Source organism: Lissotriton helveticus, chromosome 12 (genome assembly GCF_964261635.1).
Source record: "Lissotriton helveticus chromosome 12, aLisHel1.1, whole genome shotgun sequence".
Lineage (NCBI taxonomy): Eukaryota > Metazoa > Chordata > Amphibia > Caudata > Salamandridae > Lissotriton > Lissotriton helveticus.
Window position 1 is genome coordinate 27,327,652 of NC_136073.1, and position 17,669 is coordinate 27,345,320.

Below are 17,669 nucleotides of genomic sequence, written 5' to 3' on the forward strand. Positions count from 1 at the left end.
GTAAATGTAGAGTGATGAGTCATGCACAGAGAGTGATGAGTCATGTAAAGTGAATGCAGAGTGATGAGTCATGCAGGGAAAGTGATGAATCATGCAGGGAGAGATAAAGCATGCAGAGTGATATATCATGCAGAATGATGAGTTGCAGAGTGAATGCAGAGTGATGAGTCATGCACATATAGTGCTGAGTCATGCAGAGTGAATGCAGAGTGATGAGTCATACAGAGAGTGGTGAGTCAAGCACAGTGAATGCAGATTAATGAGTCATGCAGAGTGAATGTATAGTGATGAGTCATGCAGAGTGATGAGCCAGCTGGAGAAGATAGCGAGTGCACACAGATTGTCCTCGCAGAGTTGGTATTGGAAGGACAGCCAGATTCACTATGATACCAGAATGTGCGTAGGAAAACCCTGTGTGTCAGCAGGATGATAGTGGTCACAGCATGGGCGGAGATTGTGAGTGACAGGGGAAGGAAAAGCCGACATAGTAAGTATGTGAGGTTGTGGAGGAGCAGGCTAGCGCTGTCAGTAGGAGCACTTTATACTAGTGCAGGCGTCTCCAACCAGTAGCTCGGGAGCTACTGGTAGCTCACCCCCACCCTCAAAGTAGCTCTCAGAGGTGAAGCCAAACCAATCCGATCTCAGGGATTCTGTGTATATTAAAGAAGGCAGCACTTCTCGTTTCATTACCCGTAAGAGTTACAGACAGCCAAACCAATGGCAGGACCTCTTGATAACACTCAAACACACAATCTGTTGGCCTATCAATCAATCAAACAAACAGGGATTGATAGAGTGCACTACTCACCTGTGAGGGTCTCAAAGCGCTGGGGGGTGCATTTGGGCAGCTGCGGTCATTCAAAAAGCTAGGTCTTGAGGCTCTTCCTGAATGCTTTCAGTGTAGGGCTTCATATGATGCTGAGGGGGAGTTTGTTCTAAGTCATGGCCGTGATGTAGGAGAAGGATCTGCCTCCTGTTCTGGCTCTGTGGATGGGGGTGATTTTCGGCCAAGGCCTGGTCACCAGAGCGGAGGTTTCTCTTGGAGGCGTAGAAGGAGATTCTTTCATTGAGGTATTGGGGTCCAGTGTTGTGGAGGGCTTTGTAGGTGTGTGTGAGAAGATTGAAGGTCACTCTTTTTTCGAAGGGGAGCCAGTGGAGGTCTCGTAGGTGCTACGTGATGTGGTCTTGTCATGGGATGCTGAGGATGAGGCTGGCTGTGGTGTTCTGGACGGCCTGGAGTTTGTAGAGCAGAGATGTGTTGATTCCGGCATAGACGGTATTCCGGTAGTCCAGCCTGCTGGGGTAAACATCTTTTACAACAAAACTTTTTCCACGCAGTACCTTTACAACGTAGGAATTACAACGTAAGTCGTTACAACGACTTGTGCTGGGGGGCGCTGTAGTATAGGAAATAGTTTAATTTACTATCCAAAACCTTCCCTACTATCCACGGGGACTGGAGTTGGAATAGTAAATTAAACTATTCACTATCCAGCGCCCCCAACGCAAGTAGTTGTAACGACTTGCGTTGTAAAACCTGTGTTGTAAAGGCATGCATGGAAAAAGCATGCGTTGTAACGACATACATCCGCCTGCTGGTGATGAGTGCATGGGTGACGGTCTTCCTGGATTCGGGGGGGGATCCATTTAAAGGTCTTGCAAAGTATGCAGAGGGTGTTGTAGGCATGTGGAGGCTACGGTATTGGCCTATGGGTCTGCCACATGAACCATCTTTATCCACTTTAAATCTACCTAAGAAAGAGATTGGCCATGTTATATGCCCTGCTCTATCAGTCACACCGTGTGTTACATCAAAGAATAGTGGCAGCAGTAACCAGGGCTGACTCACCAAACTGTGTGTCTGCAAGAACTAGAGTGGAAATGTGTTAGTTGGGAGCATGATCAATCAAAGAGCTGAGGGAAGAGAGTATGCATCCAGGGCAGAGAAAATTAGAAGCATCACATTCATTTTTGTGTGGGTGTGTGACATTGTGTCCTTCCCTAATAAACAGGGATGGTTCCTTAAAGCTACTCCTAGTGTCAAGGGCTGCCAAATATGTATGCTGGTCTCCATCATAAGAGTATTATCTCTGACGCAATTGTGCCCGTTCATGGTATAATTGTGCCATTGCCATAATATTTTCATCTTTGACTATTTTGGGCATACAAGTCTAGTAGTTGCATACTTGCTGCCATTACTGACATATTAAGAGCATGACTGGCCTGCTTTTAGCCATTCCTGACAGAGTGGCAACCACTTCTCCCATAATAATGTTCATAACTGATATATGTTGGGCATCCAGCTGTGGCACAGCGGTAGCCCCGGTTTAATGGTGGGCATTATTAGCATAACAGATGCATTAATAGTGTTAAGGTGGCCTGTGATTCCAATTCCTGGGTATTTGAAGCAGAATTTGTCCATGAGAGGCATTTTTACATAGCGGTACTCAATAAAAATGAAAAGCTGATGTTTAGGGACTGTGTATTTTCTAACAATGAAAACTGATTTGATTGTTAAAGAAAAAAATGATGCTTTTTCTGAAAAGGTTTTTCTTTTGGGAAATTGAGTTTGATTGCTCAAAGTGGAAAGTGGTTTTGATAGCAAAATATGTGTATTTTTTAAAACTAATATGCTAATTAAAACAAAATATTACAATTCTAAAACACATTTAAAGTTGTTAGCTGAATGATAATTCAATTTGAGTTGGGGAGACTTACTGCTGTGGTGTACCCTTTGTGGCACACAGCATGTGATGATTTGAATCTACTTGATTATAAGCATTCAATATTGATAAACGTTTTCCCAGCATTCTGCTTATAACTTCATCTGGAATGTTTGGGTGGTGACTCCTGATAAATCTTTCTTAGGGTGGTCATAGTGTAATGTTAATACATATCATCAGCATTTTACTGTGATAAAATATGCTAGTAGCTCGGCAGGACTTTCCTTGAGCAGAATTAGCTTTCACTACAGAAAAGGTTGGAGACCCCTGTACTAGTGTGACAAGACATCCGGGGTTTCTCGGGACAGTCCCAGTTTTTAGAGGACTGTACCGGTGAAGCTTTTCTTCATTTTAAAGAACAGAGATCAAGTCACTGTTTTTTGTGTAGCCTTGTGTGTGTGTGTGTGTATATATATCATGCAGAAGGTGTGTGTTTGTGTGTTTATTTGTGTGTGTGTATGTGTGATATATACACATACACACACACACCTCCCACACAATATATATTTACACACACACAAGGCTACGTTAAACAGAACAGGCCAGACATGGTAGTACAAGACTAAAATATATAGTCCTACTTTTATGTCTGGCCTGCCCCGGTTTTTGCTTCTCAATATCTGGTCACCTTAGCCTATAACTTCAAGAGAAAGGGGCTTTCTAAAAAATAAGGATAAAGTTGAACAAATGGAATACTTGGAGTGCATCCCCACCCCCCAAATATGTTCACCTTAGCCTATACTCACAGAGGTGTAGAGATGCCCTTCTCCGTTCATTGCCACGTAGTGTCCAGATGCGGAGCTTTGAATTGCGACTACTCGCAGGCCCACGGGGATGAGGTTGAAGAGAGCTGCGGAGAGAAGAAGAGTGTTGCCGGTTTGAATGAGAGGAGCAAGATGATTTTCTAACTGCTTTCACATGGCTGAAATGAAAGGAAACGGTGAGGATTATTGCAGAAGAAATTCACGGCGACGTGCCTGCGCACTCCAACTACATTTCACAAGTCTCAAGATCCTCAACTGTTTTTAAATCATTATCAAGAGCTTCCACACACCCATAAAATGTAAGCCTCGAATAATACTACGAATTGAAGAACAGATAGTGGACATCTTTCTGCAGCACAATTGAGAGCCAAAACAAAACCAAGTCCGAGTCCTGAAGAGAATCCCAGAATTGGTGGGGATTCGAAACGCGTTGGATATTGAGTGTGGGGGAAGGTAGAACAGGGTGTGCCACGAGGGGACTGAATAGAAATGCTGTCCCCCTTTTTCTAGGTTGTCAACACCCTTAAGTAGGATATGCATCCCCACCCTCGCGCAAGCAAGACAGTAGACATGTGCCTTTGAATGAACAATTGTTCGCCTTGTGTTTTCAGTGCAAATGCAGAAATGGTTTAATTTCAGGCTGGCACACATATTTTATCAATGTTTGTCATGTGATCATTAGTTTGCTGTATATATTTTTGTCACAAATAACGTCTGGTATTATGTATGTATTGTATATATTGTCTCACAAAAGAAATGGTTCTACATCACGCATACAAATGTGTTGCAATTGTGTGATTTACTAATGTGGTGTTTCCTTTTAAAATACATGTCCAATTGATTTATGAATGTCTATTCAATTATCAAAACTAAGCAGAATAAATGCTCATAAATCTCAGAATTATTGGTCTCAGGTTTATAGAGAATATTTAAAATAAGCCTCTCTTGACACCTTTCTGTTATTTCAATTTCGAGAGAAGAAGAGAGGCAGAGGTGTGAGTGAATGCTGATCCCGATATTCCCCTTTTCAGAAGGAAGTCTGAGGTACCCACCTCAACATCCCACCCTAGGAAGAGAAGAGAGAGAGGCCAAAGGGTGAGCGAGTGCTGGCCCTGGCCCTCCCTCGTCAGAAGGATGTCTAAGGTACCAACCTCAGCATCCCACCCTAGGAAAAGAAGACAGAGAGGCAGTGGAGTGAGTGCTGGCCCTCCCTTGTCAGAATAAGGCCTGAGGTACCAAACTCACCACACCATCCCTGAAGAGAAAGAGTGAGGCAGAGGGGTGGGTGAGTGCTGACCCTGGCCCTATTCTTGTCTGAAGGACATCTGAGGTACCAGCCTCAGCATCCCACCCTAGGAGGAGAAGGAGAGAGGCAAAGGAGTGAGTGCTGGCCCTGGCCCTCCCTCGTCAGAAGGAAGTCTGAGGTCCCAACCTCAGCACCCCATCCTAGGAGGAGAATGAGAGAGGTAGAGGGGTGAGTGAGTCCTGAACCTGGCCCATTCATTGACAGAAGGACGTCTTAGGTACCAGCCTCAGCATCCCACCCTAGGAGGAGAAGGAGAGAGGCAGAGGAGTGAGTGTTGGCCCTCCCTTGTCAGTGGGAGGCCTGAGTTAGTAACCTCACCACCCCATCCCTGAAGGGAAGAGTGAGGCAGAGGGGTGGGTGAGTGAGTGAGTGCTGACTTTGGCCCTCCCTTGTTAGAAAGAAGACTTAGGTACCAGCCCTAGCACCCCACTCTAGGAGGTGAAAGAGAGAGGCAGAGGATTGAGTGCTGACCCTGGCCCCACCCTATCAGAATGAGATCTTAGGAACGAGCCTTAGCACCCCATCCTCTGAAGAAAGGAAGGGAGACAGAATGCAAGGAAGTGGTATCCCCTATTGGTGGACACAGCTTGCTATGCAATCCCAAAGTGCTCTATTAGGGGGTAGTGTGGTCCAGCAGCCTTAGGCTTAACACGGAGGAGTGCAAGACATCTGCAAATACACACAATGATTAATAAATTACACACACGATTCAAGGAGATCCACACCAATTTACAAAAATGGCAAATATCTTTAGATATGTTTAGGCATCAGAGAAAAATTATTCAGGTAAGTACATTTTGAAATATAAATTCTTTTCACTTGAAAAAGTGGACACTGCAATATCTGAGTTCTGCAATGTTTCCCTATGGAAGAAAGATCAAGTTCAGCAAACAGGTATAGGTACAGCTACTTACAAGACCAATCTCCAGGAGTTAGGGTGAGTGGTGGGCAAGGTCCAAGGCAGCACCAACAGAACACCACCAGCGGCACGAGGGCGGCCGGTGCAGGGTGCAAATCATTGTTGGAAGCCAAACGTATTTCAATGGAGATTGGTCTCTGCAGAAAGAGGCTACAGTATCTGGCCAGGAGGCTGAACCAGCTAGTGGGCTCAGGCCTTGCGATGCTCGGGGATAGGGGGCACTTTAGTCCTCTTCTCCAAGGTCCAGGGGCTACAGGTGCAGGGATGTCCTTAAGTGTTGGGGCTTTCCTCACCGGAGCAGTCGCGGTCAAGCGGGCCTGCATGCAGAGGCTGTAGGCGACATCTGGGAGTCCAGGAAGAGTGAAACCACAATGGACTCAGCTCTGGAGGTCTGGGGGACCTTTTTTGACACAGGTGGCCCACTTCAACTCGGGCCAGCGGTGACAGGTGCAGTGGTTGCTTCGGATGTCGGGTTTTGTGGTTCCGGAGGGCTCAGATTCTTCTCTTTTGGAGTTTCTTCAGAACAGGTTTGCTGTTCATGGGAAGTCTTCTTTTTAGAAGGCAGGCGGTCCTCCCACATTTCTGGTGTCACAGCTGCAGGGCGAGTCGACTTTGGCACAGTGTTTGATGAGGGATGCAGACAGGCTGCCAGGGTTGGTATCAGTTTAGCTGCTTCTTCTCCCTTCTCTGCATTTGAGGCTCTTCTCTGTCATCTCTCTTCTTAGATCATCAGGATTTGCAGCTCTGCTGCCAGAGGCTCCCCTAAATACTACATTTAGGTATCTTAGGGGAAGTAGATTAGTAGCCAATGGGCTACTGACCCTTGGAGTCATTACACCCCCTATATGAACACTTCCTGTACTTACAGAGGGTGCTAAAGGTTTTGCCAATTGGGAGAACAATGGTACAGTTTTGGGGAAGAACACTGGCACAGGGCACCTGGTTAGTAGGAACCAAGTACACTTTCAGTCAAAATCATATCATTTACCAGACAAAAAGTGGAGTGACCATGTCAAAAAGGGACACATTCCTACACCCAGCCATCGCTAGTACATTCCGGCCATCGCTGGTGAACCTCAGCAATCATCAGTGCCGCTCAGGAACGATAATCAGTGCAGCACCACAGCCATTGCTAGTGCACCGTAGCCAATGCTGAAGCACCCCATTCATCCCCAGGGATAACCGGTGCTGGATTGAGTGCCAGACGTTGACACTCACACCCACTGCCAGAGCTGCACTGAGCACCAGACCTTGACAACAACACCCACTGCCGGTGCTGAACTGATTCCCAGACCTTGACACCCACACCCACTTGCGGCACTGCAATGAGTGCCAGACCTTGACAACAACGCCCACTGCTGGTGCTGCACTGAATGCCAGACCTTGACACCCACACCCACTTGCGGTGCTGCAATAAGTGCCAGACCTTGACACCAACACCCCCTGCCGGTGATGCACTGAGAGCCAGACCTTGACACCAACACCCGCTGCCAGTGCTCCACAGAGAGCCAGACTTGGACACCAACACCCACTGCCGGTGCAGCACTGAGTGCCAAACCTTGACACCAACACCCCCTGCCGGTGCTCCACGGAGAGCCAGACCTTGACACCAACACCCACTGCCGGTGCTGCACTGAGTGCCAAACCTTGACACCAACACCCCCTGCCGGTGCTCCACGGAGAGCCAGACCTTGACACCAACACCCACTGCCGGTGCTGCACTGAGTGCCAGACCTTGACACCAACACCCTCTGCCGGTGCTCCACGGAGAGCCAGACCTTGACACCAACACCCACTGCCGGTGCTGCACCTAGAGCCAGCCCTTGACACCAACACCCCCTGCCGGTGCTCCACAGAGAGCCAGACCTTGACACCAACACCCTCTGCCGGTGCTCCACGGAGAGCCAGACGTTGACACCAACACCCACTGCCGGTGCTGCACTGAGAGCCAGCCCTTGACACCAACACCCCCTGCCGGGGTTCCACGGAGAGCCAGACCTGGATACCAACATCCACTGCCGGTGCTGCACTGAGTGCCAGACCTTGACACCAACACCCACTGCCGGTGCTGCACTGAGTGCCAGACCTTGACACCAACACCCACTGCCGGTGCTGCACTGAGTGCCAGACCTTGACACCAACACCCACTGCCGGTGCTGCACTGAGTGCCAGACCTTGACACCAACACCCACTGCCGGTGCTGCACTGAGTGCCAGACCTTGACACCAACACCCACTGCCGGTGCTGCACTGAGTGCCGGACCTTGACATCAACAACCACTGCTGGGGCTGCACTGAATGCCGGACCTTGACACCAACACCCACTGCCAGTGCTGCAATGAGTGCCAGACTTTGACACCAACACCCACTGCCGGTGCTGCACTGAGTGCCAGACCTTGACAACAACACCCACTGCCGGTGCTGCACTGAGTGCCAGACCTTGACACCAACACCCCCTGCCGGTGCTACACTGAGAGCCAGACCTTGACACCAACACCCACTGCCGGTGCTGCACTGAATGCCGGACCTTGACACCAACACTCACTGCCGGTGCTGCACTGAGTGCCAGACCTTGACACCAACACCCACTGCCGGTGCTGCACTGAGTGCCGGACCTTGACACCAACATCTACTGCCGGTGCTGCACTGAGTGCCAGACCTTGACACCAACACCCACTGCCGGTGCTGCACTGAGTGCCAGACCTTTAACAACAACACCCACTGCCGGTGCTGCACTGAGTGCCAGACTTTTGACACCAACACCCACTGCCAGTGCTACACTGAGTGCCGGACCTTGACACCAACATCCACTGCCGGTACTGCACTGAGTGCCTGACCTTGACACCCATGCCCACTACTGGTGCTGCACTGAGCACCAGACCTTGACACTAACACCCACTGCCGGTGCTGCACTGAGTGCCAGACCTCGATATCAACACCCACTGCCGGTGCTGCAGTGATTGCCAGACCTTGACACCAACACCCACTGCTGGTGCTGCACTGAGTGCCAGACCTTGACACCCACTGCCGGTACTGCACTGAGTGCCGGACCTTGACATCAACACCCACTGCCGGTGCTGCACTGAGTGCCAGACCTTGACACCAAAACCCACTGCCGGTGCTGCACTGAGTGCCGGACCTTGACACCAACACCCACTGCCGGTGCTGCACTGACTGCCAGACCTTGATGCCAACACCCACTGCTGGTGCTGCACTGAGTGCCAGACCTTGACACCAACACCCACTGCTGGTGCTGCACTAAGCACCAGACCTTGACACCAACACCCACTGACCGTGCTGCACTGACTGCCAGACGTTGACACCCACACCCACTGCCAGTGCTGCACTGAGCACCAGACCTTGACACTCACACCCACTGGAGGTGCTGCACTGAGCACCAGACCTTGACACCCACACCCACTGCCAGTGCTGCCCTGAGCACCAGACCTTGACACCAACACCCACTGCCAGTGCTGCACTGAACACCAGACCTTGACACCAACACCCACTGCCGGTGCTGCACTGAGCACCAGACCTTGACACCCACACCCACTGCCAGTGCTGTGATGAGTGCCAGACCTTTGACACCAACACCCATTGCTGGTGCTGCACTGAGCACCAGACCTTGACACCCACACCCACTGCCGGTGCTGCACTGAGCACCAGACCTTGACACCAACACCCACTGCCGGTGCTGCACTGAGCACCAGACCTTGACACCCACACCCACTGCCAGTGCTGCACTGAGCATCAGACCTTGACACCAACACCCACTGCTGCACTGAGCACCAGACCTTGACACCCACACCCACTGCCGGTGCTGCACTGAGTGCCAGACCTTAACACCCACTGCCGGTGCTGCACTGAATGCCAGACCTTGACACCCACACCCACTTGCGGTGCTGCAATGAGTGGCAGACCTTAACACCAACACTCCTTGCCGGTGATGCACTGAATGCCAGACCTTGACACCCACACTAACTTGTGGTGCTGCAATGAGTGCCAGACCTTGACACCAATACCCACTGCCGGTGCTGCACTGAGTGCCGGACCTTGACACCAACATCCACTGCCGGTGCTGCACTGAGTGCCACACCTTGACACCGACGCCCACTGCTGGTGCTGCACTGAGTGCCGGACCTTGACACCAACATCTACTGCCGGTGCTGCACTGAGTGCCAGACCTTGACACCAACACCCACTGCCGGTGCTGCACTGAGTGCCAGACCTTGACTCCAACACCCACTGCTGGTGCTGCACTGAGCACCAGACCTTGACACCAAAACCCACTGCCGGTACTGCACTGAGTGCCAGACCTTGACACCAACACCCACTGCTGGTGCTGCACTGAGTGCCAGACCTTTGACACCAACACCCACTGCCGGTGCTGCAATGAGATCCAGACCTTTGACACCAACACCCACTGACCGTGCTGCACTGACTGCCAGACTTTTAACATCAACACTCACTGCCGGAACTGCACTGAGTGCCAGACCTTGACATCAACACCCACTGCAGGTGCTGCACTGAGTTCCAAACCTTCACACCAACACCCCCTGCCGGTGCTCCACAGAGAGCCAGACCTTGACACCAACACCCACTGCTGGCGCTGCACTGAGTGCCGGACCTTGACACCAACACCCACTGCCGGTGCTGCACTGAGTGCCAGACCGTGACACCCACACCCACTGCCGGTGCTGCACGGAGTGCCAGACCTTGACACCCACACTCACTGCCGGTGCTGCAATGAGTGCCAGACCTTGACACCCACACCCACTGCTGGTGCTGCATTGAGCGCCAGACCTTGACACCAACACCCACTGCCGGTGCTGCACTGATTGCCAGACCTTGACACCAACACCCACTGCCGGTGCTGCACTGAGTGCCAAACCTTGACACCATCACCCACTGCCGGTGCTGCACTGAGTGCCAGACCTTGACACCAACAACCACTGCCAGTGCTGCACTGAGCACCAGACCTTGACACCAACACCCACTGCTGGTGCTGCACTGAGCACCAGACCTTGACACCCACACCCACTGCCGGTGCTGCACTGATTGCCAGACCTTGACACCAACACCCACTGCTGGTGCTGCACTGAGTGCCAGACCTTGACACCAACACCCACTGCCGGTGCTGCACTGAGTGCCGGACCTTGACATCAACACCCACTGCCGGTGCTGCACTGAGTGCCAGACCTTGACACCAACACCCACTGCCGGTGCTGCACTGAGTGCTGGACCTTGACACCAACACCCACGGCCGGTGCTGCACTGAGAGCCAGACCTTGACACCAACACCCACTGCCGGTGCTGCACTGAGAGCCAGACCTTGACACCAACACCCACTGCCAGTGCTGCACTGAGTGCCGGACCTTGACACCAACACCCACTGCCGGTGCTGCACTGATTGCAAGACCTTGACACCAACACCCACTGCCAGTGCTGCACTGAGTGCCGGACCTTGACACCAACACCCACTGCCAGTGCTGCACTGAAGGCCAAACCTTGACACCAACACCCGCTGCCGGTGCTGCAATGAGTGCCAGACCTTGACACCAACACCAACTGCCGGTGCTGCACTGACTGCCAGACCTTGACACCAACACCCACTGCTGGTGCTGCACTGAGTGCCAGACCTTGACACCAACACCCACTGCCGGTGCTGCACTGAGTGCCGGACCTTGACATCAACACCCACTGCCGGTGCTGCACTGAGTGCCAGACCTTGACACCAACACCCACTGCCGGTGCTGCACTGAGTGCCGGACCTTGACACCAACACCCACTGCCGGTGCTGCACTGAGAGCCAGACCTTGACACCAACACCCACTGCCGGTGCTGCACTGAGAGCCAGACCTTGACACCAACACCCACTGCCAGTGCTGCACTGAGTGCCGGACCTTGACACCAACACCCACTGCCGGTGCTGCACTGATTGCAAGACCTTGACACCAACACCCACTGCCAGTGCTGCACTGAGTGCCGGACCTAAGTTGACACCAACACCCACTGCCAGTGCTGCACTGAAGGCCAAACCTTGACACCAACACCCACTGCCGGTGCTGCAATGAGTGCCAGACCTTGACACCAACACCCACTGCCGGTGCTGCACTGACTGCCAGACCTTGACACCAACACCCACTGCCGGTGCTGCACTGAGTGCCAGACCTTGACACCAACACCCACTGCCGGTGCTGCACTGAGTGCCGGACCTTGACATCAACAACCACTGCTGGTGCTGCACTGAGTGCCAGACCTTGACACCAACACCCACTGCCGGTGCTGCAGTGAGTGCCAGACCTTGACACCAACACCCCCTGCCGGTGCTGCACTGAGAGCCAGACCTTGACACCAACACCCACTGCCGGTGCTGCACTGAATGCCGGACCTTGACACCAACACTCACTGCCGGTGCTGCACTGAGTGCTGGACCTTGACACCAACATCTACTGCCGGTGCTGCACTGAGTGCCAGACCTTGACACCAACACCCACTACTGGTGCTGCACTGAGTGCCAGACCTTGACACTAACACCCACTGCCGGTGCTGCACTGAGTGCCAGACCGTGACACCTACACCCACTGCAAGTGCTGCACTGAGTGCCAGACCTCGATATCAACACCCACTGCCGGTGCTGCAGTGATTGCCAGACCTTGACACCAACACCCACTGCTGGTGCTGCACTGAGTGCCAGACCTTGACACCAACACCCACTGCCGGTGCTGCATTGACTGCCAGACCTTGACACCAACACCCACTGCCGGTGCTGCACTGAGTGCCGGACCTTGACACCAACACCCACTGCCGGTGCTGCACCGAGAGCCAGACCTTGACACCAACACCCACTGCCGGTGCTGCACTGAGAGCCAGACCTTGACACCAACACCCACTGCCAGTGCTGCACTGAGTGCTGGACCTTGACACCAACACCCACTGCCAGTGCTGCACTGAAGGCCAAACCTTGACACCAACACCCACTGCCGGTGCTGCAATGAGTGCCAGACCTTGACACCAACACCCACTGCCGGTGCTGCACTGAGTGCCAGACCTTGACACCAACACCCGCTGCTGCACTGAGTGCCAGACCTTGACACCAACACCCACTGCCGGTGCTGCACTGAGTGCCGGACCTTGACATCAACAACCACTGCTGGTGCTGCACTGAATGCCAGACCTTGACACCAACATCCTCTGCCGGTTCTGCACTGAGTGCCAGACCTTGACACCAACACCCCCTGCCGGTGCTGCACTGAGATCCAGACCTTGACACCAACACCCACTGCCGGTGTTGCACTGAATGCCGGACCTTGACACCAACACTCACTGCCGTGCTGCACCGAGTGCCGGACCTTGACACCAACACTCACTGCCGGTGCTGCACCGAGTGCCGGACCTTGACACCAACATCTACTGCCGGTGCTGCACTGAGTGCCAGACCTTGACACCAACACCCACTGCCGGTGGTGCACTGAGTGCCAGACTTTTGACACGAATACCCACTGCCGGTGCTACACTGAGTGCCGGACCTTGACACCAACATCCACTGCCGGTGCTGCACTGAGTGCCAGACCTTGACACCAACACTCACTGCCGTGCTGCACCGAGTGCCGGACCTTGACACCAACACTCACTGCCGGTGCTGCACCGAGTGCCGGACCTTGACACCAACATCTACTGCCGGTGCTGCACTGAGTGCCAGACCTTGACACCAACACCCACTGCCGGTGCTGCACTGAGTGCCAGACTTTTGACACGAATACCCACTGCCGGTGCTACACTGAGTGCCGGACCTTGACACCAACATCCACTGCCGGTGCTGCACTGAGTGCCAGACCTTGACACTAACACCCACTGCCGGTGCTGCACTGAGAGCCAGACCTTGACACCAACACCCACTGCCGGTGCTGCACTGAATGCCAGACCTTGACACCAACACTCACTGCCGGTGCTGCACTGAGTGCCGGACCTTGTCACCAACACCCACTGCCGGTGTTGCACTGAATGCCGGACCTTGACACCAACACTCACTGCCGGTGCTGCACCGAGTGCCGGACCTTGACACCAACACTCACTGCCGGTGCTGCACCGAGTGCCGGACCTTGACACCAACATCTACTGCCGGTGCTGCACTGAGTGCCAGACCTTGACACCAACACCCATTGCCGGTGGTGCACTGAGTGCCAGACCTTTAACAACAACACCCACTGCCGGTGCTGCACTGAGTGCCAGACTTTTGACACGAATACCCACTGCCGGTGCTACACTGAGTGCCGGACCTTGACACCAACATCCACTGCCGGTGCTGCATTGAGTGCCAGACCTTGACACTAACACCCACTGCCGGTGCTGCACTGAGAGCCAGACCTTGACACCAACACCCACTGCCGGTGCTGCACTGAATGCCAGACCTTGACACCAACACTCACTGCCGGTGCTGCACTGAGTGCCGGACCTTGACACCAACATCTACTGCCGGTGCTGCACTGAGTGCCAGACCTTGACACCCACACCCCCTACCGGTGCTGCACTGAGCACTAGACCTTGACACCAACATCCACTGCCGGTGCTGCACTGAGTGCCGGACCTTGACACCAACACCCACTGCCGGTGCTGCACTGAGTGCCAGACCTTGACACCAACACCCACTGCCGGTGCTGCACTGAGTGCCGGACCTTGACACCAACACCCACTGCCGGTGCTGCACTGAGTGCCGGACCTTGACACCAACATCTACTGCCGGTGCTGCACTGAAGGCCAGACCTTTGACACCAACACCCACTGCCGGTGCTGCACTGAGTGCCAGACCTTGACACCAACATCCACTGCCGGTGCTGCACTGAATGCCAGACCTTGACTTTTAATGAGGAAGTACCTGCACTTTTCAATAGGTGTGTAAAACTTTTGATGGCAGACTACTTGCACTTCTCTGCAGGGGTGCAGTATTGTTAATGAGGAAGTACTCATCATGGGTGTAATGTAATACTTTTAATGGGAGGGGGTACTTGCACTTCTCAGTAGAAAGTACTTGCACTTTTCGTTAGCAGTTTTATGTGTCTCTTTCAAGCACTGGACAGAGAGGGAAGAAGTAAAATGATGTATACTAAAGTGCCTGCCGAGGGAGGCACGAGGACAGACACTGGTTGATGGGATGAAGGCCGGGCAGGAAGGAAGCACAGGGGAGGAAGGAAGTCTTACTAGAGTAGAGGTGAGGGGGGGGGTGCTGGGGACTGCCTCGAGCGAAGGAAGAGCACGCAAGGGCGGCTGGCGCATCCGAGCGCAGGGGCCCCCTGTGCATCCAAGGATGCTCTCTGCCTCCATCCTCATCACAACAGGGATGTCTCCTTCCGCCCGTCAGGCTGACTCAGCAGTTATCTCACTGAGACCTCACGTTACATGTTAATTAGGCTCCTCCTTTCAACCACACACGAGGAAGCGAATGCTGCGCGTTGCCAGGAGTGGTCCTGTACGCAGAGAAACACAGAAAGACGTCAAGAAAGAACAGAAGGGAGTGAGAGAGAGAGCGTGAGTGTGGGACGGACCAAAAGAACGAGAGCGAGGAATAAAGAACAAGAGAAGGAGCTGGAAAGAGAGACAGCGAGAGAAGTATAGAGCGAGAGAGACAGACTGAGAGAAGGGGAGAGAATGGAATACAGAACGAGTGCGTGAGCTAAGGAGAAAGGAAGAGCGGCAGGTGAAAGGGGGAGATAGAGAAAGACAGAGAGAAGGACAGGGTGAGAAAGCGAGGGTGGGAGACGGAATGGCCGTGCGAACAAAAGAGAGTGAGCTATAGAGAGCGGAAGAAAGTGAGATACAAAGAGAGAGAATCTGTTCCGGACACTGAGGGAGCTGGAGAAGGCCGTGGGGCGTGGGAAGAGAAACAGGCTGAGAGAAGACGGCAGAGTAAAGGGGGCAAACTAGGGAAAAGGACGGCAAACGTCCAAAGAAATTGAGAGAAATCAAGAAAGACAGGAAGTGCGCTGGGAACACCGGGGTGGCACCCAAAAACTCCAGACAAGCGGGGAAAGATAGAGTGGTACAAGAGACAGGGAGAGGGCGCGCGCAGAAGGAATGGGTAAAATAATCTAGATGTAACTAAACCCCAAATTCTGGGTGGTAATACTTCACGCATTGGGGTGGGACAACCCCTTCATGCAATGTGGCAGAGACATCCTGTTAGACGGGGACCTGGAGGGTCGGCCGAGCACAAGGGGAGAGGCCTCCGGGGAGGGCCGTCTCCAGTGATCGTACAGACAAGTAACTTCCCCCCCACAGATGGACACCACACGAAGGTCAGCTTCACACCTTTTATAGGCAATTCTTGAGTAAGGTGGTACGATACAAGGAGATCAGGACACGATGATCCTCTCAATTCTAGTCTCTGTTAGGGAAAGGGGGTAGCGGGACAGTCTTGGTACCTACGGGTACTGAGGTGAAACGGTGGTAGCTCACAATCCTCGAGCTTGGCGTTCGGACGGGTCAGACCGCGGCAGCGCCAGCAGGTCCCGAAGAGGTCGTAGGTGGCAACGGGCCGCGGCAGCGCCAGCAGGTCCCAACGAGGATGACGGTTACACCGGGCCGCGGCAGCGCCAGCAGGTCCCACGAGGATGAAGGTTGCAGAAGGCCGCGGCAGCGCCAGCAGGCAGGATGATAGTTCACAAGGCAGGGCTGCGGCAGCGCCAGCAGTCCGTCAAGGATGAGTTCTTCTCGGTGTCTCTCGACTCCAGGATACAACTGCCTTCCTGCTCTGGGACTGCCTCGGTTATAGGTCTGGCGCCCTTTGATGTCCGGACCCTCGCACTGGGAGGTCGGGAGGTCCGGGATGAGGGAGTCCAGACACCCAGCAGGGGGGGTGGAGCCAGCACCCGGGGAGGCTGGGCCGATCGGCACCTGGCGGGGGAGAGCCATCGACACTTCTTTCTCCCATTAACCTGCCAAGTGGTCCGTTCATCTCCTGGGTGGATGGTGGTGCCGGGATGTCGGGGCCCGGCCAGGCCCAGGGTTGGGGTCAAGCTGAGGCCACGCGGCCGCGTGGTGCAGTGTCCAAGATGGCGGCTGGGCCGGGCAATGGGATTGACGGGGGCCGGGGCCCGTGGCACAGAGATATCCGGGAGCAGGCGTCCCGGAGGGGACGGGTTGCGGGTTGCTTCTGCGGGTAGCACCCGGAGAGCCGATGTCGGGGCCCTGTCATGTGGGGAGGGAGCGAGTCCTTCGTGGGGCCTGTCCAACATGCGTCCCCCCCAGCTGAAGGCGGGGAGAGTCACCCATCCTCTTGGGGACTCTCCTCGTCGAGGCGGAAAAAGCGGGACAGGCCATCCGCGTTGGCGTGGTCTTGGCCAGGGCGATGCTCCACCGTGAAGTCCATCCCCTGCAGGGAGATGGACCATCGCAACAGTTTGGGGTTCTCTCCCCGCATTTGCATCAGCCATTGCAGGGGCCGATGATCTGTTTGTACCCGGAAGTGGGTTCCGAAGAGGTAAGGCCGGAGCTTCTTGAGGGCCCATACTACTGTGAAGGCCTCTCGCTCAATGGTGCTCCAGCGCTGTTCTCGGGGCAGGAGGCGTCTGCTGATGAAGGCCACGGGTTGGTCGACTCCCTCGGGGTTCAGTTGGGAGAGGACGGCCCCGATGCCATGGTCTGAGGCATCGGTTTGCACAATGAACTCACGGCTGTAGTCGGGGGCCTGGAGCACAGGAGCGGTGCACATGGCGGCCTTCAGCCTCTCGAAGGCCGCTTGACAGTCGGGAGTCCAGTTGACTGTTTTTGGGTTGGTCTTGGATGTGAGTTCCGTGAGGGGCCGAACAATGCTGCCATAGTCCTTCACGAACCGTCGATAGTATCCGGTGAGCCCCAAGAAGGCTCGGACCTCGGTTTGGGTTATGGGGGGACGCCAGGACTGGATGGCAGCGATCTTGAGCTGGAGGGGGGCCACCAGACCGCTCCCCACTTGGTGTCCGA

General features: G+C 54.0%; 1 protein-coding gene across 1 annotated transcript in view; it reads right to left on the reverse strand.

The window, feature by feature from the left end:
* FGF11 (fibroblast growth factor 11) overlaps positions 1-17,669 on the reverse strand; it is a 530,655-nt gene that overhangs the window by 122,817 nt on the left and 390,169 nt on the right. The window contains exon 3 of the mRNA XM_078668282.1: positions 3,470-3,573. Within this exon, the coding sequence (XP_078524408.1) occupies positions 3,470-3,573 (104 nt within the window). The remainder of the gene's footprint in view (positions 1-3,469; positions 3,574-17,669) is intronic.